This window comes from Thunnus maccoyii, chromosome 7, assembly GCF_910596095.1.
Source record: "Thunnus maccoyii chromosome 7, fThuMac1.1, whole genome shotgun sequence".
Taxonomy (NCBI): Eukaryota; Metazoa; Chordata; class Actinopteri; order Scombriformes; family Scombridae; genus Thunnus; species Thunnus maccoyii.
This window is the reverse complement of record NC_056539.1, coordinates 7,566,054-7,584,956: the sequence shown is the minus strand read 5'-3', so window position 1 is coordinate 7,584,956 and position 18,903 is coordinate 7,566,054. Positions and strand designations below refer to the sequence as shown.

General features: G+C 44.1%; 1 protein-coding gene across 3 annotated transcripts in view; it reads left to right on the top strand.

Moving 5' to 3' along the window:
* The window catches only part of herc2 (HECT and RLD domain containing E3 ubiquitin protein ligase 2), a 43,207-nt gene that overhangs the window by 10,414 nt on the left and 13,890 nt on the right, over nucleotides 1-18,903 (top strand). The window contains exons 13-65 of one of the 3 annotated variants that reach the window (XM_042415962.1): nucleotides 140-297; nucleotides 390-503; nucleotides 588-839; nucleotides 921-1,114; nucleotides 1,197-1,397; nucleotides 1,607-1,835; nucleotides 1,970-2,094; nucleotides 2,573-2,751; nucleotides 2,867-3,051; nucleotides 3,166-3,321; nucleotides 3,401-3,586; nucleotides 3,738-3,899; nucleotides 3,991-4,094; nucleotides 4,188-4,338; nucleotides 4,433-4,647; nucleotides 4,749-4,881; nucleotides 5,122-5,249; nucleotides 5,402-5,597; nucleotides 6,004-6,137; nucleotides 6,529-6,705; nucleotides 6,877-7,013; nucleotides 7,206-7,357; nucleotides 7,438-7,629; nucleotides 7,744-7,931; nucleotides 8,048-8,240; nucleotides 8,338-8,520; nucleotides 8,617-8,801; nucleotides 9,109-9,256; nucleotides 9,348-9,544; nucleotides 9,668-9,898; nucleotides 10,020-10,158; nucleotides 10,430-10,576; nucleotides 11,092-11,234; nucleotides 11,357-11,624; nucleotides 11,800-11,942; nucleotides 12,081-12,179; nucleotides 12,270-12,438; nucleotides 12,533-12,658; nucleotides 12,800-12,908; nucleotides 12,996-13,135; nucleotides 13,225-13,415; nucleotides 13,513-13,618; nucleotides 13,715-13,806; nucleotides 13,903-14,078; nucleotides 14,556-14,667; nucleotides 15,542-15,623; nucleotides 15,706-15,940; nucleotides 16,090-16,267; nucleotides 16,550-16,631; nucleotides 16,943-17,114; nucleotides 17,212-17,356; nucleotides 17,815-18,040; nucleotides 18,551-18,722. In XM_042415962.1, coding sequence (XP_042271896.1) covers nucleotides 140-297; nucleotides 390-503; nucleotides 588-839; nucleotides 921-1,114; nucleotides 1,197-1,397; nucleotides 1,607-1,835; nucleotides 1,970-2,094; nucleotides 2,573-2,751; nucleotides 2,867-3,051; nucleotides 3,166-3,321; nucleotides 3,401-3,586; nucleotides 3,738-3,899; nucleotides 3,991-4,094; nucleotides 4,188-4,338; nucleotides 4,433-4,647; nucleotides 4,749-4,881; nucleotides 5,122-5,249; nucleotides 5,402-5,597; nucleotides 6,004-6,137; nucleotides 6,529-6,705; nucleotides 6,877-7,013; nucleotides 7,206-7,357; nucleotides 7,438-7,629; nucleotides 7,744-7,931; nucleotides 8,048-8,240; nucleotides 8,338-8,520; nucleotides 8,617-8,801; nucleotides 9,109-9,256; nucleotides 9,348-9,544; nucleotides 9,668-9,898; nucleotides 10,020-10,158; nucleotides 10,430-10,576; nucleotides 11,092-11,234; nucleotides 11,357-11,624; nucleotides 11,800-11,942; nucleotides 12,081-12,179; nucleotides 12,270-12,438; nucleotides 12,533-12,658; nucleotides 12,800-12,908; nucleotides 12,996-13,135; nucleotides 13,225-13,415; nucleotides 13,513-13,618; nucleotides 13,715-13,806; nucleotides 13,903-14,078; nucleotides 14,556-14,667; nucleotides 15,542-15,623; nucleotides 15,706-15,940; nucleotides 16,090-16,267; nucleotides 16,550-16,631; nucleotides 16,943-17,114; nucleotides 17,212-17,356; nucleotides 17,815-18,040; nucleotides 18,551-18,722 — 8,637 coding nt within the window. Of the gene's footprint in view, nucleotides 1-139; nucleotides 298-389; nucleotides 504-587; nucleotides 840-920; nucleotides 1,115-1,196; nucleotides 1,398-1,606; nucleotides 1,836-1,969; nucleotides 2,095-2,572; nucleotides 2,752-2,866; nucleotides 3,052-3,165; nucleotides 3,322-3,400; nucleotides 3,587-3,722; nucleotides 3,900-3,990; nucleotides 4,095-4,187; nucleotides 4,339-4,432; nucleotides 4,648-4,748; nucleotides 4,882-5,121; nucleotides 5,250-5,401; nucleotides 5,598-6,003; nucleotides 6,138-6,528; nucleotides 6,706-6,876; nucleotides 7,014-7,205; nucleotides 7,358-7,437; nucleotides 7,630-7,743; nucleotides 7,932-8,047; nucleotides 8,241-8,337; nucleotides 8,521-8,616; nucleotides 8,802-9,108; nucleotides 9,257-9,347; nucleotides 9,545-9,667; nucleotides 9,899-10,019; nucleotides 10,159-10,429; nucleotides 10,577-11,091; nucleotides 11,235-11,356; nucleotides 11,625-11,799; nucleotides 11,943-12,080; nucleotides 12,180-12,269; nucleotides 12,439-12,532; nucleotides 12,659-12,799; nucleotides 12,909-12,995; nucleotides 13,136-13,224; nucleotides 13,416-13,512; nucleotides 13,619-13,714; nucleotides 13,807-13,902; nucleotides 14,079-14,555; nucleotides 14,668-15,541; nucleotides 15,624-15,705; nucleotides 15,941-16,089; nucleotides 16,268-16,549; nucleotides 16,632-16,942; nucleotides 17,115-17,211; nucleotides 17,357-17,814; nucleotides 18,041-18,550; nucleotides 18,723-18,903 lie in introns of all 3 variants that reach the window. The other 2 variants (XM_042415961.1, XM_042415960.1) reach the window with 2 other exon arrangements.

Sequence of the window (18,903 nt, the reverse complement as noted above, 5' to 3'; positions counted from 1 at the left end):
GAATGCTTAAAACATAAATTATTAATTTTCACCGTGATCAGAAATGTTCCTGAAAGGCTTCTTCTTTTTTTAATTCTTGAATCTGTCAGAGAAGCATTTTTGTATGCCATTATCAATACTACTTTTTACTTTATTTCAGATATCTAGAAGAGCCTACAATAATTGCAGCCTTCAATGGGAAACAGACAGGAAAGCATGTGGTGCACATTGCTTGTGGGAGCACATACAGTGCTGCGATTACAGCTGATGGCGAGCTCTACACATGGGGCAGAGGGAACTATGGTCGCCTGGGCCACGGTAAGCTCCATCTGCTTTAAAGCTGCCAGACACAGTCTCATCTATGTCTGTTTTATCACTGAAAATGAAATGTCTTCTGACTGTGTTTCTAGGCTCTAGTGAGGACCAGACCACACCCATGCTGGTGACAGCACTGAAAGGACTAAAGGTGATGGATGTAGCATGTGGGAGTGGTGATGCACAGACGCTTGCTGTAACGGAGAATGGTAAGAACAAGAATCCTTTTTTGGCTTGAATTCTGGCCATAGAAGCTATTAGCATTTTTATTCACCTTCTCTGTGTCGCTACAGGTCAAGTGTGGTCCTGGGGGGACGGAGACTATGGAAAACTGGGCCGAGGAGGCAGTGATGGCTGCAAGACACCCAAACTGGTAGAGAAACTGCAGGATCTGGACATAGTGAAGGTGTGCTGCGGCAGCCAGTTTTCAGTGGCCCTTACCAAAGATGGCCAAGTGTACACTTGGGGAAAGGGAGACAATCAACGCCTAGGTCATGGTACTGATGAACATGTCCGCTATCCCAAGTTGCTCGACAGTCTACAGGGTGAGTTGACTATGTGAAGATATATCCTCAGAAGCTTTTAGAATACAAAAACTAATCTCTGTCTGGTATATTTGCAAACAGGGAAGAAAGTTGTGGATGTGGCTGTGGGGTCTACACATTGCCTAGCCCTCACTGACGACGGAGAGGTGCACAGCTGGGGCAGTAATGATAAACTACAACACTTTGATACACTCTTTTCTAACAAGAAGCAACCTAAAGCACTCCCGGGGTTCAACTCCAAACACATAGTGGGGATCTCCTGTGGCCCAGGACAGGTAACATACAGAACTGTCATTGTTGATTTTAAAATTCTCCCAATGATAGAAGATATATTTAACACACTTTGTATGTTTTCAGAGCTTTGCCTGGTCCTCGTGCTCAGAGTGGTCTGTTGGGCAGCGTGTGCCCTTTGTTGTGGACGTATGCCCCATGACCTTTGAGCAGCTGGACCTGCTCTTGCGGCAGGTCAGTGATGGCATGGATGGCAGCTCAGACTGGCCTCCACCACAGGAGAAGGAGTGTATGGTAGTCGCCACACTCAACCTGCTCAGGCTCCAGGTAGGCAGCGGTCTCTCAACAGATGTTTTATTGCAAATGTGGCCCTTATTTATGCTCCTGGAACCTCTCGATTTTCTCAACAGTAACGTTTGGTATCGCCACACCTTCTTTTATGCCAAGTTTAAAATTCCAACTATGGACTAATTGGACAGCTGATTGTAATCTCATCATCATATCTCTAAAACCTTCTCTACTGAATGTGTGTTCAGCTCCATGCAGCCATTAGTAACCAGGTGGATCCAGAGGAGCTGGGATTGGGGCTCGGCAGTGTCCTCCTTAACAACCTCAAACAAACAGTGGTTGTGCTAGCTAGCAATGCTGGGGTGCTCAACACTGTCCAAGCAGCTGCTCAAGCTGTCCTCCAAAGTGGCTGGTCAGTGCTGCTGCCCACTGCTGAGGAAAGGGCGAGGGCATTATCCTCACTTCTGCCTAATGCTGGTGAGTGCAAATCTGCTCACACTGACTAAATGCAATAATGGACGCTTCATAGTCCATTAAACCTGTTCCTTTTGATAGAACTGTAAACATGGTTTGGACCAAGGAGATAGGTTTTAATTTTCTTTTTCTCCCAGCATCCGGAAATGAGATGAGTGTGAGCCCAGGACGTCGCTTTATGATCGACCTTTTGGTCAGCAGCTTAATGGCTGACGGAGGTTTGGAATCTGCACTGAATGCAGCCATTACTGCTGAGATACAGGTCAGTGTTTAATGCATGAGTCACCACTTCGCTCTCCTTTCTTACATAATATATTCATAACTGCCTCGTCTGTTTGTGTAACAAAATGAAGATAAAAATTGTTTTGGGAATAAGATTCCGCTTGAATTTAAAATTACCGAGTCCCCAACTATCAGGATACAAAATCTTTTTAGTTGGTCCTGTTGGACTAGTGGGTCATAAAACTACTTGTTACGAGACTGTTTGTTCTGGCTGCATTAAATTACTTGTACTCTTGGTTTTAAATACTTTTTCCCAGAACCGGCCTGAAACTTTAGATAAACTTTGTGATTGATTGAATTTGATTTCTTCCTGACAATTTTAAGACATATTTATTTAACTATTAGGATAACTAATACAGAATATTAGACATTAATGGTCTCCGCATCCCCGAACCCTTGACATAACCCTGCTCACTGGTCAAGGGGGTCACACTTTGTATTTTTTTTTTTCTTGACAGGATATTGAGGCCAAGAAGGAGGCTCAGAAAGAGAAGGAGATAGATGAGCAAGAGGCCAATGCCTCCACCATGCACCGTTGTCGTACCATGCTAGATAAAGACCTCATCAACACGGGCATCTACGAGTCAGCAGGGAAACAAATCCTGCCTCTGGTGCAGCTTGTACAGCAGCTTTTGAGGTACCTGTACTTTGCCTGGGTTATGCTACATTTATGCCACTATACAGAGTAACCCCTTGCTGTCTACTGTGGATGATTAGCTTATAGCAGATTTACATTGATTTGTTTTCTGCAGGAATATCGCATCCCAGACCATTGCACGACTGAAGGACGTAGCTCGGCGTATCTCCAACTATTTAGAGGCAGAGCATGTGAGCAAGGAGCGCTCTGCATCTCTGGACCTGCTGCTCCGCTTCCAGAGGCTGCTGGTTAGCAAGCTCTACCTCGGAGTTAATGGCACAGAGAATGTCAACGGATACAGTAAGTTGTGTATTTCAACTTTGAAATGACCTTTCTAGTCTTCCAGATTGGAGTAACTAGAGATCAAGTTTGAAAATTACTCCTAAATGGACAGTTTTGTCTGCTGTTTTGTAGATCCTGAGCTTCTGGGTGTTGGTTCCCTGTTGAAAAAGTACATTGCCCTGCTGTGCACTCACATTGGAGACATCCTCCCAGTGGCAACAAGTATTGCTTCTACCGGTCGCCGCCACTTTGCTGAAGTATCTCGTGTTATTGAAGGAGATCTAACCGGTAATTCCCTCTCTCAAAAGTTGCTGAGTGTGTATATGCAGCATAAATTGTGGATGACTTGCGGTCTTCTCTCCTGCAGGAGTGCTCCTGCCTGAGTTGGTGGTGTCTATCGTCCTCCTCCTCACCATTGACGCTGGTCTGATGCAGGAGACAGGTTCTATCCCTCTCCTGGCTGGTCTCCTGGAGCATCTTGACCGATTTAATCACCTGGCTCCAGGACATGAGAGGGACGATAATGAAGATCTGGCCTGGCCGGGTATTATGGGTATGACACCAGTTGTGTCTTAAAATGTCATTGAAGAGGATTTTTTAGTATTTAGATCATAAATATAAGGGGTGAAGACTAGAAGCTTTTCACAGTATGGTTTAGAATGTAACTAGCTCCTTTTCTGCTGTGGCAGGATCGTTCTTCACAGGGCAAAGTTCCAAGAACAATGAAGAGGTGTCCCTCATCCGCAAGGCTGACCTGGAAAATCACAACAAAGATGGTGGTTTCTGGACAGTCATTGACGGAAAGGTCTATGACATCAAGGACTTCCAGGCTCAGTCCCAGTCATTAACAGGAAACAGTATACTGGGTAAGGGTAAAAAATATTTTTTGCAGTGAAATGTGATGTATTAGTCAGAATAAATTTGTACTATGGTATAATAAAATATCTCCTTTTACAGCTCAGTTTGCAGGAGAGGACCCTGTGGTTGCTTTGGAAGCTGCCCTGCAGTTTGAGGACACCAGGGAGTCTATGCAGGCCTTCTGTGTTGGCCAGTATATGGAGGTACCAACTATCCAAATATACATTTTCGAAAATGAAATGTCTTGCTTTGTAATTGGTTATAGTCTTTGATATTTTAATGTTTATCATTTACAGCCTAACCAGGAGACAGTCACCACTCCAGACCTCAGCAGTCTGTCCTCCCCACTCATTGACACAGAGAGAAACCTGGGGTTGCTGCTGGGTCTCCATGCCTCCTACCTAGCCAAGAGCACCCCCCTGTCCCCCATGGAAATTGAATGTGCCAGTGGGTTCAATGATTTTCATATTCCAGGTGTTGCTCCTTCCCAGACTCTGCATTGGTTTTAATTTTAATATCAAATTTTTATCTCTTTGCACAGAGTGGCTCCAGTCCTCTATATTCTCTGGGGGCTTGCAGACCAGTCAAATCCACTATAACTACAATGAAGAGAAGGATGAAGACCACTGCAGCTCCCTGGGTACAACCACTCCAGATAAGGCCAAACTCTACTCCCGCAGAATAACCCTCAGCGACCACGCACAGCCTTTCCTGCAGGCCATTGCTGACAACAACACTCAGGACCACACTGTGAAGGTACAAGCATGAGAAGAACGACTCCAGATTGGAGATAGTAGCCACACACTGGGTGTGAAACTAAATGATTTCACGTTTTGTTTTTATTTGTGACACTATAGGACTTCCTATGCCAAATAGAGCGTTGCTGTAAGCAGTACCATCTTATTACACCCATCACCTTCCCCCCGGAACACCCTGTGGAGGAGGTCGGCCGCCTGCTGCTCTGCTGCCTGCTCAAACATCAAGACCTCGGTAACCTAGCAACTGGCCTCATACAGGCTGTTTGAGGAGGAATTAGGAGCAATTTTAGCTCACTTGAGCTTTGAAATGGGTTTTTCATAATTGTTAGTTATGCTAAGATGCAATTACATCGTTTTTTCTTTTGCAATTGCACAATGTCCAGCACTTATACTACCAACAAAAGAAAATCATTATATCTGTAATGACCTGCACTTGTATAGCAGTTAAGTATAACATCTCTTCCTGTCACAGGTCACATTGCTCTCTCACTTGTCAGTCAATGTGCCTTGGGTGTGGACCAAGGGAAACAGAGGTCCCTCCCTAAATCTGTGATTGATGTGTGCCGCATGGTCTACCAGGCAAAGTGTTCTTTAATCAAGGTATGATTCCTGCTTTTAACTTGTGTACTATAATAAATAGACATTGATTATGATAATGAAATATTGAGAAGGTAATTTGTTATAGGAGGGGGAAATGAGGAGGAATGGGACTTTAAATTTGGACTTGTATTCTTTGTCCTGCTTATTTTTAGACCCATCAAGAACAAGGACGCTCTTACAAAGAGGTGTGTGCTCCTGTCATTGAGCGTCTGCGCTTCCTGTTTAATGAGCTGCGTCCAGCTGTAAGCAACGACCTGTCTATAGTGTCCAAACTGAAGCTGCTGAGCTCTCAGCCGCGCTGGAGGAGGATCACCCAAAAACTCATCAGGGACCGCAGGAAAAAAAGAGGTGGGCTATTCTAAACTAGCTTTATTGGAAAACTTATAAACCATAGTAACACAATTTTGAAAAGTAAAAGGATACCGGAGGAGTGGAGAAGAAGTGTTCTGCTACCGATTTTCAAGAACAAGGGTGATGTGCAGCGCTGTAGTAACTACAGAGGTATAAAGTTGATCAGCCAAGCATGAAGTTATGGGAAAGAGAAGTGGAAGCAAGGTTAAGAGGAGAGGTGATGATTAGTGAGCAGCAGTATGGTTTCATACCAGCAAAGAGCACTATAGATGCAATGTTTGCTTTGAGAATGTTGATGGAGAGGTATAGAGAAAGAGGAAGATAAACCATAGTAATAGGGTGTTATTTTTGTGTTCATTACTTCTGAATTGAAATGTATGTATGTTATCTGTTTTTTCTTTAGTGCCTAAAAAGTCAGAATCTGCTGACATAGAAGAGCCAAAGCTGGAGAATGAAGGGACCAATGAAGAAGAACTTAATGTTCACATCAGCCCCACACCTGCTGATAGGAAATCACCCATGAGCAAGACATCCAAGGTACTTGAGTTTCATTTCATCATTTTTTTCATAAGATATTGAAAAGATATAAATGTAAAAAGATATATCCACCTTATTTATATCAATTATGGTAGACAGTATTAGAAAAACCTCTACAGTTATACAATCCAACAGCCTCCAAAATGACCATAAAGTTGAATTAACACCTCTGTAAATCAGTTTCGATATAAACTGAAGATTATAGCCATGAAGGTAGAATATAATGCAGGGCTGCTGTATTAGACTGCATTAGTTTGAGCTAACTGTGCATGATAAACTGATAACTTTGTGTTTGATTGTTCCCTTATACAGTCAAAATATCATAGCAAAGACAACACAGTGGCTATGTTTGTATATTTTAACATCCCTGTATTGTTTAATTCCTTTCCAGCAGGACAAGTGGCAGCCGCTTCTTAACACTGTCACCAGTGTCCACAAGTACCGTTGGCTGAAACACAGTGTTCAGGGTGCCTTTTCTCAGTCCAGCCTTATGGGCACCATAGTGGAGTTTGCACTGAAGGAGGAGCCCTTGGATGTGGAGAAGATGAGGAAGTGTCTTCTTAAGCAGGTGACTGGAAAGCAACAAATCATCACTATCTTCAAGTAGTCAGTGTGATATTATATCAAAACATATAGAGGCAAATAAAGAAGTATGCAAATTACTGTCAGGGATACAAGTCATTCTCAACTTTGGGAAACTGGACAAAGCATGACACATGTTAACTCTGTTTCATTATAGCTGGAGAGGGCTGAGGTGAGGCTGGAGGGCATCGACACCATGCTGAAGTTGGCCTCCAAAAGCTTCCTGCTGCCTTCTGTGCAGTATGCAATGCTCTGTGGCTGGCAAAGGGTTATACCAGAAGGGACCAACATTGGGTAGGTCAACATTTTTGGAGTTTTGGTAAAAAGGATTCTAGTGATTTTATACCGAAGGACATCACAAAAGCAATTCATGTGATCTTGTGTGTCTGTGAAAGCAAATCATCCACTAATAATGTTAAAATGATGACAAGTGTATTAGCTCTTGGATGTTGATATTTTTAGTTATGTTTCAACTATCTTTTTCAGAGAGCCCCTGTCTGACTGCCTGAAGGACGTGGATCTGATCCCTCCCTTCAACCGTATGCTTTTGGAGGTGACCTTCGGCAAGTTGTATTCCTGGGCCATCCAGAACGTTCGCAACATCCTGCTTGAGGCCAGCGCCCGCTTCAAAGAGCTTGGTGAGTGACGTGGGGTAAATTGCTACTATTGTGATATATTTCTATAACTAGTTATATTAACTTGTTTTTCTCGTAACCAGGTGTGCAGCCTGTTCCCTTGCAAACCATCACCAATGAGAACCCAGCGGGACCAAGCCTCGGAACCATTCCACAAGCCCGCTTCCTCCTGGCCATGATACATATGTTGTCCCTCAAACATGGGGCTAACAGTCTCAGTCTCTTGCTCAATTCTGGCATCCTGGCCCTCACACAGAGTATCCTCAGGCTTGTAGGTGAGTGCTGTCTAATCAAATGCTCAGCAGTCATAGCCAGAACAGAAACAGTGAACACCTGTGCGCATTCATGAATAGAATATATTAAAGTGTTCAATGTCTTTTATTTTCCAGGACCGAGCACAGACAGCAGTGAGGAGGACCTGAGTTTATGCGCACACGGAGGCTCAGCCACAGTACTGGAGGAGTCCAGAAAGGAGGCTGCCCCCACCCCACTACCTGCCTCTGGCCCTGAGCTGGCTGCCATGATGAAGATAGGCACCAGGGTCATGAGGGGAGTCGACTGGAAATGGGGAGATCAGGTACCTGAATCCATTTTTCAGTCACTCTGACAGTTGATGGGTTACTGTTTTGTAAAACTAAAGTGGAGTGAAAAAGCCCACTGTTCAGTATGTGACCTTCTACATGCTTTGTGCAGGATGGTCCAGCACCAGGTCTTGGCAGGGTTATTGGAGAGCTGGGCGAGGATGGTTGGATCAGGGTCCAGTGGGATACAAGCAGCACCAATTCCTACAGGATGGGCAAAGAGGGCAAGTATGACCTAAAACTGGCAGAGCCACCACCAGCCACCCAGCCCCCCACCGAGGACTCAGACACAGAGGATGACACGGGTCAGTTCGCATCGCTGCTTTAGTGCAAATCACCACAGGTACAAGCAAAATGTGAGGTTCGAGCAATGACATCAACAATCTCTCCTCCTTGTTACAGAAGGTGAGCTGATGGAGAAGAGCAGCCACCCGACAGCTATGATGCTAACCAGCACCGTCAACCTGCTGAAGACATTGTCTCTATCGTCTGGGATCTATGCAGACGTGGTGCAAACTGACGCCACACGGACTCTGTGTGGGCTGCTGAGGATGCTCGTGGAAAGTGGAGCTAATGACAAGACAGGTAACTGAACTGCCATTTTAATAAGACATTTTTTTTTTTTTTTACAAAACACGTTTATTTCGGTATTATCTGACGTGACCCATCTTTTTTCTTCAGGCTGTCACTCCCACAGGCTGGTGTCGCGGGAGCAGCACAGGAGCTGGTGTACACTGGGCTTCATACGCAGCATCGCTCTCATGCCCCAAATGTGCAGCACCCTCAGCACCTCTGCGTGGATCAGCCTGCTCATCCGAATTGTCGAGGGACACCAGTCCTTCAATGCCATCACTCTGCAGAGACAGGTGGGTTACCATGATTGCGTGTCGTATTGCTGTCATGATGCGGTTTCTGTGAAAACATTGACAAATTTTACTATAGAGGTTCTGTAGGGAAAAGGAGGATGAGGAGCTAATCCAGCACCCCAAATCCATTTAAAATTCCTTGAAGAGGCCAAAGATGGCATTTCTTCATAACTTCTCTTGATGAAAAATAGTTAAAATACTTTATTCTTTTGGCAATTTCAGTGTTCATTTATTTATAATGTTGTAGAAAGGAGGATGATCTCTAGAAGTAACACCTACTTGTCTTGTGCATTCTCTGCATTTCCAGATCCTGGCCCTACGTCTCCTGCAGGCAGTCCTGCCTTCGTGGGACAAGATGGAGCGCTCTCAGGACATGAAGTTCCTGGTGGAGAAGTTGTTCAGCTTTTTGGGAAGCCTACTAAGCACCTGCTCCTCAGATCTGCCACTTCTCAGAGGTGCACTTACAAATCACACTCAGGCTTTAAGTGAAAATCTGGTGTTTTCTCTGTAGTATGAATTTTTAAATTTGCCACTTCCCCCTTGCAGAGGGTTCCCTACGAAGGAGGAAGTCACGCCCTCAAGCATCTCTTACGGCCACTCACAGCAGCACTCTGGCTGAAGAGATTGTTGCTGTCCTGCGTACTCTGCACTCTCTTGGCCAGTGGAACAGCCTGATAAATGATTACATCAACACTCAGCTGAGTTCCATTGGAGATGTTATGGCAAGCTGCCAGTCTGAAGCAGTAAGAATGATTGCATTATTATGGATCCAGTTATTGTGCGTGTTAATGCATTCATTCTGCCTACATTTATACAATTCATTCTCTTCTAATGGTGATTATAAAAGCCCCCTTTCCTAATTTCAGTGTTTCCTGGAGGAGTATTTTCCTGATTCTGAGGGTCCTAGAGTGGGCAGTCTAATGGCAGTGCTGGCAGTGATTGGAGGGATTGATGGGCGCCTCAGGCTAGGAGGTCAGGTTGTTCATGAGGAGTACGGAGAGGGAACAGTCACTCGCATCACTCCCAAAGGACGCATCACTGTCCAGTTTCATGAGATGAGGACCTGTAGGGTTTGCTTACTCAGCCACCTCAAACCGGTATGGAAGTGTTTAGTTGCCCATGTGTGTACACACAACTTTCAAATTAGCTCTACTTTCACTTTAGGCAAATTCATTTGACAAAAATACTGATTATCTTTTTTGTTGTCATTTTCCTCAGCTGCCGGCAGTATCCTTCAGTGTGCAGAACCTGCCCTTCACTGAGCCCATGTTGGCAGTTTGGGCCCAGCTGGTCAGCCTGGCTGGAAGCAAATTGGAGAAACAGCGCATGAAGAAGTCCCTCAGTCGAGGACTTACAGGTACAGAAACTGCTGAGAAGCACAACACAAATGTTGTAGACTTGATGGACTCACATGTGACTCATAAACATAATAGAAAATAAAATACTGTTTACTGTATTTAGACTAATGGCTGCTGAAGTGTTCAGGCAATAAGCAAGACTTTGTTCTAACGATAAATGATAGCTGGTCTCATTTCTTCTTTACAAATAATAACCACGACAAAACGGTTTCAAGCTGTGGAGGATGCTTTGATATTGAATTAATTTAATCAAAGCCATTGTGTTTCCAGCTGACCAGGTGGACATCCATTTGCTGCGGTGCCAGCAGCTGCGGCTGTATATTTTAAAGGCAGCACGGGCCCTGCTCTCTCACCAGGACAAACTCAGGCAGATTCTCTCCCAGCCGGCGGTTGCGGACATAGGACCCAACCCCAGTGGTAAGATCTCCCCCAATAAAGGGCTGCTGTCTGTGAGACAAAGTGAGATAAGAAAAAACTATGGAATTATGAAACAAAAAATGTTTCCTGTGAGTGTTGCCTATGTCAGAACATTTTTATGAGGTACAAATAATTTGGGCTCATTAAGTGTAGTGACCCTCCCATCTGTCTGCTGTGCAGTGAGACTGGGTGAGCGTTTGGTCACGAAGAGCTGTGTTTACACATTAAATACCAATTCTTTTGATACAACACAATAGCTACCGTGTGGGAAGAGAAACTTTGCAGTGTTTGATTAACGAGACTGCTTACCTTGCACAGGTTGGAGGTTTCCCTGAGATTACATGTGGGTGGATGTAAACTGAGTTGCTGATAAGAGTTTATACAAACATTCTTTTATTAACAGAACTTTGAAACACCATTCTGCTGTTATCTTAGCCAATAATGTTTCATTAGATTTGGACGAAATGTATCTTTGTTGACTGTTATCTTGTATCTCTTTCTTTTTTTGTTTGCAGAGGATCCAGTTGTGTCTTCTCCTGACGTGGGAGACCTGTCACCTGAGGGTCCCCTGCCTCCACTGATCCTCCTGCAACAGCTGCTGTCCGCTGCCACTCAGCCCTCCCCCATCAAAGCCATTTTTGACAGACAGGAGATGGAGGTGAGGCGACAGACTAAACTTTAGAAAGCTGGTGTTACATCAGTGTTAGTTGTTGTGTTGCATACATTAGAGCTGGTGTGTTTAGTTTGACCTCAGTGTTATCTGCGTATCGTTGTATATAGGCGGCAGCTCTGGCAGTGTGTCAATACCTGGCTGTGGAATCCGCCCACCCGTCCTCTCCACTGTTTGAGGAGAGCAGCTCCAGTGAGGCCACCACACCCGTGACCATACAGCATGTCAGACCACCCAAACAGAAAAAACAGAAGACCTCCCCTGTGCCTCCTTTACCCATAGTCCTCCAGCTAATGGAGATGGGGTTCCCACGGAAAAACATTGAGTTTGCCTTGAAGTCACTGTCTGGAACTACAGGCAGTGCGTCTGGTGTCCCAGGTAGGACATAAACCTGAGTACACTTTTAATGACACTTTCTCCCTCTAAACAAACACTGTCACTTAAATTATGTAGCTGTCACTGCAGCGATGTGTCTGCTAGTTTATATCCCAGTTCTAAGCGATATCATGTTTTGAGAGATACTTTTTAGAGACTAATTGAGCGTATACATCAGGTGTGGAGGCTTTGGTGAGCTGGCTGCTGGACCATCCAGACGTTCATGTCATCGAGCTGTCGGACGCAGACACTGTGTCAGATGAATACTCTGATGAGGAGGTTCTGGAGGAGCTGGAAGAGACTGAGCCAACATTCCCTGTGGTACATCACTTTCACATTATATTTCTGATGTAACCCACTCAGTAGTAGACCAAGTTATTTGTCCCTCAGCTGGTCAAATCCTTCTTATGACATAATTAATAATAACTCAATTATAATATTGCCTGTATGTTACTTTAGCCTCCAGGTGCAGTGGTGACTGAAAGCCAGACATTTAAGAAAAGATCAGATTTCCAGAGCAACGATGATTATGCTGTGTATGTGAGAGAGAACATTCAGGTAAGAGCCTTTCAGGATCGACTGAAACGGCCATAAAGAAGTGTGACACAAGTGATGGATCACTAATTTTCTGTTCTGACTCTTCCGCAGGTGGGGATGATGGTGAAGTGCTGCAGAACGTACGAGGAAGTGTATGACGGAGATGTCGGGAAAGTGATTAAGCTGGACAGAGATGGGCTTCATGACTTAAATGTGCAATGTGACTGGCAGCAAAAAGGTGGAACTTACTGGGTCCGCTACATCCACATCGAGCTGCTTGGTAAGCTTTGTCGATGGCTGACATGATTGAGAAGTGACTTGATGCTGGAATTGGTGACTCTGACATGTTTTTTGGTTATTATTTGCTTTTCCAGGATTCCCACCACAAAGTTCTCCTTCCCATATAAAGATTGGTGACAAAGTCAGAGTGAAACCCACAGTCACAACACCAAAGTACAAATGGGGCTCTGTCACTCACAGAAGTGTTGGTGTTGTGAAAGGTAAGTGATTTTTTAGGCTTTAAACTGATTATTCTTTCCAATTTTTATTCTGTTTATAAACTAAACAAATACCTCAATTAAAGATGCTGTCACCTGAATCCTCTGTTTTCTGTTCTAATGGAGTTAAATTGTTTGTTTTAGCTTTCAGTGCCAATGGAAAGGATGTGATAGTAGACTTCCCACAGCAGTCCCACTGGACTGGTTTGTTGTCTGAGATGGAACTGGTGCCAAGCGTTCACCCTGGAGTGAGGTAGGGATATGTTTAAGGTTCCTGTCTGCCCAATTAGCTGTGTATCTCAACATGTTGTTCATGTGCACACTCTTATGTTCCCTGAAGGTGTGATGGCTGTCAGATGTTCCCTATAAATGGCCCGAGGTTCAAGTGCAGGAATTGTGACGATTTCGACTTCTGTGAAAACTGCTTCAAAACTCGCAAACACAACACCAGGCATTCTTTTGGCAGAATCAACGAACCCGGTTAGTCACACATTCACTCAGATAGTATGCCTGATGGTTCTATGTGCATGCATATGGGAAAACCTCATATTTATCTTCCTTGCAATTAGGCCAGTCTCCAGCATTCTGCGGCCGCTCAGGAAAACAGCTCAAGAAGCATCACAGCAGCCAGCGTGGGATGCTGATTGACGACTGGTCTCGTGCTGTCAAGAGCCTCAATGTCTCATCGTCGGTTAACCAGGCCTCACGCCTCATTGACTGCAGTGATCAGTGTTGGCAGTCGTCTGGCTCGCAGGGAAAGGTGGGAGATAGAATTGCGCCCCTAAATAGCCTGAATGACAGTTAATTTACTGTAGTTTTGCTTTATTAAAATGTAATGCATCATCTTTTCTCTGCAGCACTGGATTCGGCTTGAGCTCTTTCCAGACGTTCTTGTGCACAGGCTGAAGATGATTGTCGACCCAGCAGACAGCAGCTACATGCCCTCACTAGTGGTGGTGTCAGGTGAGTTACATTTATCATGTTTTCTCAACATGGTGTTTTGAACAAGAGCAAGAAGTTTTTAATCATCAGAAGTAACGTTTTTCACTTAATATACAGGCGGAAGCTCTTTGAACAACTTAATTGAGCTGAAGACGATTAACATCAACCCCACAGACACCACCGTCCTTCTTCTTAGTGACTGCACTGAGGTTGGTTGGCTCAAGACTTTGTAATTCACATCAACTATTAATTATTTTTTGATTATTGTAATAATTATTGTAATAACTTGAATGTCTTCCCTCCAGTATCACAGATATATTGAGATTGCAATCAAGCAGTGCCGCAGCTCTGGGATAGACTGCAAGATTCATGGACTTGGCATTGTGGGACGCATCAGAGCAGAGGACGAAGACCTCGCTACAGTGCCTTTCCTGGCATCTGACAATGAAGAGGAGGACGATGACAAAACTGTCACTGGGAGGTATGGTCCAACAGATTAATTTTTCAGTGCTGATTGTCCAATGCTCTTCACATTTGAAGAATATTGTAAATTCAGGATGTTTTCCCTATCTTTAGAAAACATGAGGAATCTGACAGGAGGTGTCTGCTGCTCCTGCTCATCCTTATTTGATTCTAAATTTTAGTTTTATCAGTGTACCAATAAAGTGAAGGTGTAGAGCACGTGTCTGCTGACACACTTTCACGGGTTTCTAAGTATATGCACTCAGATACCTTCTTTACTGCCTCGCTGAAAGATTACAAGAACATTAAGCATCAAGTACATCATTGCTAAAAGAGTGTCTTTGATTTGTTTGTGTGCTATAAATATACAGCTAAGTTAAGTAGGACACAGTTGTATTCTTTCTTCATTTGAAAAACAATCAGGACAAGGAAATAAAAAATAAAATGTAGTGAACTCATATGCGTGACCTCAGTGTGCATTTGTTTTCCTTCTCAGTCTTGCTAGGAAGAAGTCGTCAGGATTGGAGTCTGCAGCCACCATCAGGACCAAAGTGTTTGTCTGGGGGCTGAATGACAAGGACCAGCTGGGCGGACTGAAGGGTTCTAAGGTGCAGCCTGCCACTAAATCAAATAATTCAAGTTCAAGGCTTGAACAGATATGACCAAGTGTTTAAGTGTTTCCTAGTTAGATGCCAGTCATTATATTTACTAGCTTTTTATTTTTTTAAAATACAATTTGCACAAATATATTCTTCTGATTAGTGTACTTTCTCCCAAAGTCAATTTCCATATGTTCTGTTTGGAACACAATACTCCATTTCAAGTACAAGTCCTCCATTGAATTTTTTATTCAAGTAAGAGTATTAAAGTCTCAGCAGCAAAATGTACTTCTATTATCAAAAGTAAAAGTTTTCCTCATGCAGCAGAAAGCCCCTTTCAGAGTAGTAAATTACTCTATGTTAAATAATTGGATTATTATACCTGCTGTATTCACATGTAAGGAGCATATTGATGTTATGTCTGGTCCAGCCGGAGGTAATTTTAACTATTTAACCTACTATTCGATAATTTAATCTATAACCACGTATCTTGCAAGGACCTGTAAGGTGACGAGTAACTATTACTGTCAGGTAAATCTAGTGGAGTTGAAAGTACAATATATTCCTCTAAAATGTAGCGAAGGAAAAGTATAAAGTAGCATAAAATGGAAATACTCAATTGTACTTGAGTACAGTTCTTAAGTAAATGTACTTACTTTTCACCAGTGACTCCATTGTATCCAATCTGCCACACAGGCCCATGCTCTGTCTTGTGATTATTGAACAGTTTGTGGTTACTGTATGATAAACACATTTGAGGATGTGTCAAACATGTATAACCACCGTTGTAGAGAATATACTGAAGAGGGGACCAGATGCATCCTGTGTAAAAAGCTCAGAAGCTGCTGCTTTCTCTAATCACTTTTGTTTGTGTTCTTCACAGATCAAGGTGCCTTCCTTCTCTGAAACTCTCTCTGCGCTCAATGTGGTACAAGTCGCTGGTGGTTCCAAAAGCCTCTTTGCAGGTGGGTGAGCAATGCTTTTGGAGTGTATGTAGTTATACAACATGCACATACATTGTATGTAACCAACGTGTCACTGTTTCAGTGACGGTGGAGGGGAAGATTTACGCTTGTGGAGAGGCTACGAACGGCAGGTTAGGCCTGGGACTGTCCAGTGGGACCATCCCGATCCCCCGTCAGATCACTGCTCTCAGTAACTATGTGGTGAAGAAGGTCGCCGTGCATTCAGGAGGGCGACATGCCATGGCCCTGACTGTGGATGGGAAGGTCTTCTCCTGGGGAGAGGGAGACGATGGCAAACTGGGACACTTCAGCAGAATGTATGAATCTCAGTTTGGGTATTTTTTAAATGGTTAGATAGATCATAATGTCAGTCATTATTGTCCAGAATGTGAATCCATCTCCATAGTTATGGTGTTGTGGACAATTTTTTATTCACAATTAAAGAACAGTAAGATTTTTCTCTTAGGAACTGTGACAAGCCTCGGTTGATTGAAGCACTGAAGACCAAACGAATCCGTGACATCGCCTGCGGCAGCTCTCACAGTGCAGCGATCACCTCCAGTGGGGAGCTGTATAGCTGGGGTTTAGGGGAATACGGCCGCCTCGGACATGGGGACAACACAACTCAGCTGAGGCCTAAACTGGTATGTGTGTGATCCACCGCAAACATTTCTTTACTTCACAGGAACACTGACGGCTTGAAGTTAGATCTTAGACATTATAATAGGAACTGAGTGAAAGCTCGGAGAGTGTAATTTTACTTTGGCTGCTTCATATCATCATCGTTTCAAGAAAGGCAAATATTTACATCCAATAACTTACATGTACTTTATGTAGAACTTGATTTGTTAATGATATTTCACTGCCATGAATCCTTGCTGCCTCCATTCCTGATTGCTGCTGCTTGCCTTGTCTTCGTCATCCAGGTGAAAGTGCTTCTGGGGCACCGCGTTATCCAGGTGGCTTGTGGGAGCAGGGATGCTCAAACTCTAGCTCTCACTGATGAAGGTATTTCTATTAATGCACTCAAAGGTACTTTTGTGGAGTTTTTGACCAAGCATGGAGGTGCAACGCAGTGTAAACAATGCAGGCTCTAAAACATGTAGAAAGGCTTTGTAATTGTTTTATCAAGAGAGAAATTCAACATGTGTCTGATGCCTTAATATTACACAAAGGGCATTGTGGCATTTTAGTGAGAAACCCTAAATATAAACAAAACCTCTAATACTTGTTAGAAGTTTTCTATGGTTTTGTTTTGGTGCTGATGGATATGTTTCATTTTCTCGTTGGTAATGTATTTTTTCTTTATGTTTTCCCAGGGTTGGTGTTCTCCTGGGGTGATGGGGATTTTGGGAAGCTGGGTCGTGGAGGCAGCGAGGGCTGCAACATCCCTCAGAACATAGAGAGGCTCAACGGGCAGGGTGTCTGCCAAATCGAATGTGGAGCTCAGTTCTCCTTGGCTCTTACCAAATCTGGAGTAGTGTGGACCTGGTAAGATGGATGAATGAACAATTACGCAATGATTCAGAATCTGCCATCTATAGCTATAGTATGGATATATATATATACTGTTTGTATTTCCAAACAGGGGCAAAGGTGACTATTTCCGACTGGGCCATGGCACTGATGTCCATGTGCGGAAGCCTCAGATGGTGGAGGGACTGAGAGGCAAAAAGATTGTCCATGTTGCTGTTGGAGCGTTACATTGTTTAGCTGTTACAGATACAGGACAGGTTTGTACTGACCTCCACCAACAGAGCATATCGTTCAAGTACTCTGCACTTACTGCCATGGCACTGTTCCAGATATGTGAATTTCTCCTTCCGCCCTGAGAGTTCATTTATCGACTCTCAAACTACTTCTCCAGGCACCTCTGACCTTTGCTGTTAGAGAGCTTCATTCACATTGTATAATACCTTTCATCAGAACAAATTTAATAATGTTAACACATCATTACTATGATGAGAGGCAGCTACTGAATGTTTAATAGCAGCTGAGGTACTTTAAGAGGTTGTTAAGATTGAGAGCTTGGAGCAGTGTCATTTCTTTAGTCCCTAGCTCATGGGTCCCTACATGTTTTAGCAGTGATTTAACGTTTTCTTTGGGCTGTTCTGAGACACATGAGCTAACAGTGTTTTATACTGAACACTGACCAAAATTAACTCTAATCCAAGTTGTGATTCTCTGTCAGGTGTTTGCGTGGGGTGACAATGACCATGGACAACAGGGGAACGGCACCACCACAGTTAACAGGAAGCCCACCCTGGTGCAGGGTCTGGAGGGACAAAAGATCACTCGAGTGGCCTGCGGCTCCTCCCACAGCGTGGCCTGGACCACTGTGGATGTGACCACACCCTCAGTTCACGAGCCAGTCCTTTTCCAGACTGCCAGGGACTCCCTCGGTGCATCCTATTTAGGTAATCCTCCCTGTCCACGTTAACACAACTTACTCACACATTCTTTGTCAAACCTGATGATAGAGGTTATAAATATAGGGGGTTTTTTTTAGATGTGAAGCAGCTCTTGGAACTGCTTGTAAGTTACTCACTAACTCGGCTGCAGAGCGTCCACCGGGGGGGAAGCTGTTCAGTCATTGTCCAGCCTGTTCTACACATACCAACATGTGCCACGTGCAGGAAAGAAAAGCAATAGCAGCAACATTTTAGATCTGGCACCTTTGTCAAAGTTGCAGAAGGTGTCTCTTTCCTTGCCTGTAGATGGCAGACATCGGCATGTCTACATCTGTAGGTCTAAACTGCTGCTGCAGTTGATTTTCCTACCAACAGGTGGCACAGGTTGGACTAGAACTGCAGGTCTCAATCTGCTGGCGCTGCAGCTCTGCAATTAGCTGATGATGGTTGGGGCTGGTTCAGGGTACTTCACATCATTGACAGTGTGTCTCATTGTTTTGGTGTTGTACACCACAGGTGTCCAGTCAGACAGTGACTCATCAGCTGTGAGCAACAAGATGAGCGGGCAGAGCAGCGTGAAGCCTAATCGACCCTCACTGGCCAAGATTCTCCTCAGTCTGGACGGCAACCTGGCCAAACAGCAAGCTCTGTCTCATGTGCTGTCAGCCCTCCAAATCATGCATGCAAGGTTTGTTATCCACAGGATTCCAAATATCCATCCTGGTGGCTCAAAGGACTTAAGACCCCTTCAGACATGCACCACTTTACATAAATCTGAACTGAGCATGTTGGTCTCAGGTCTGAATCAGCACCCGAGTCACACCTGCAATCTGATTAGGTCGGACCTACTAACATTTCCTAGCACTTTT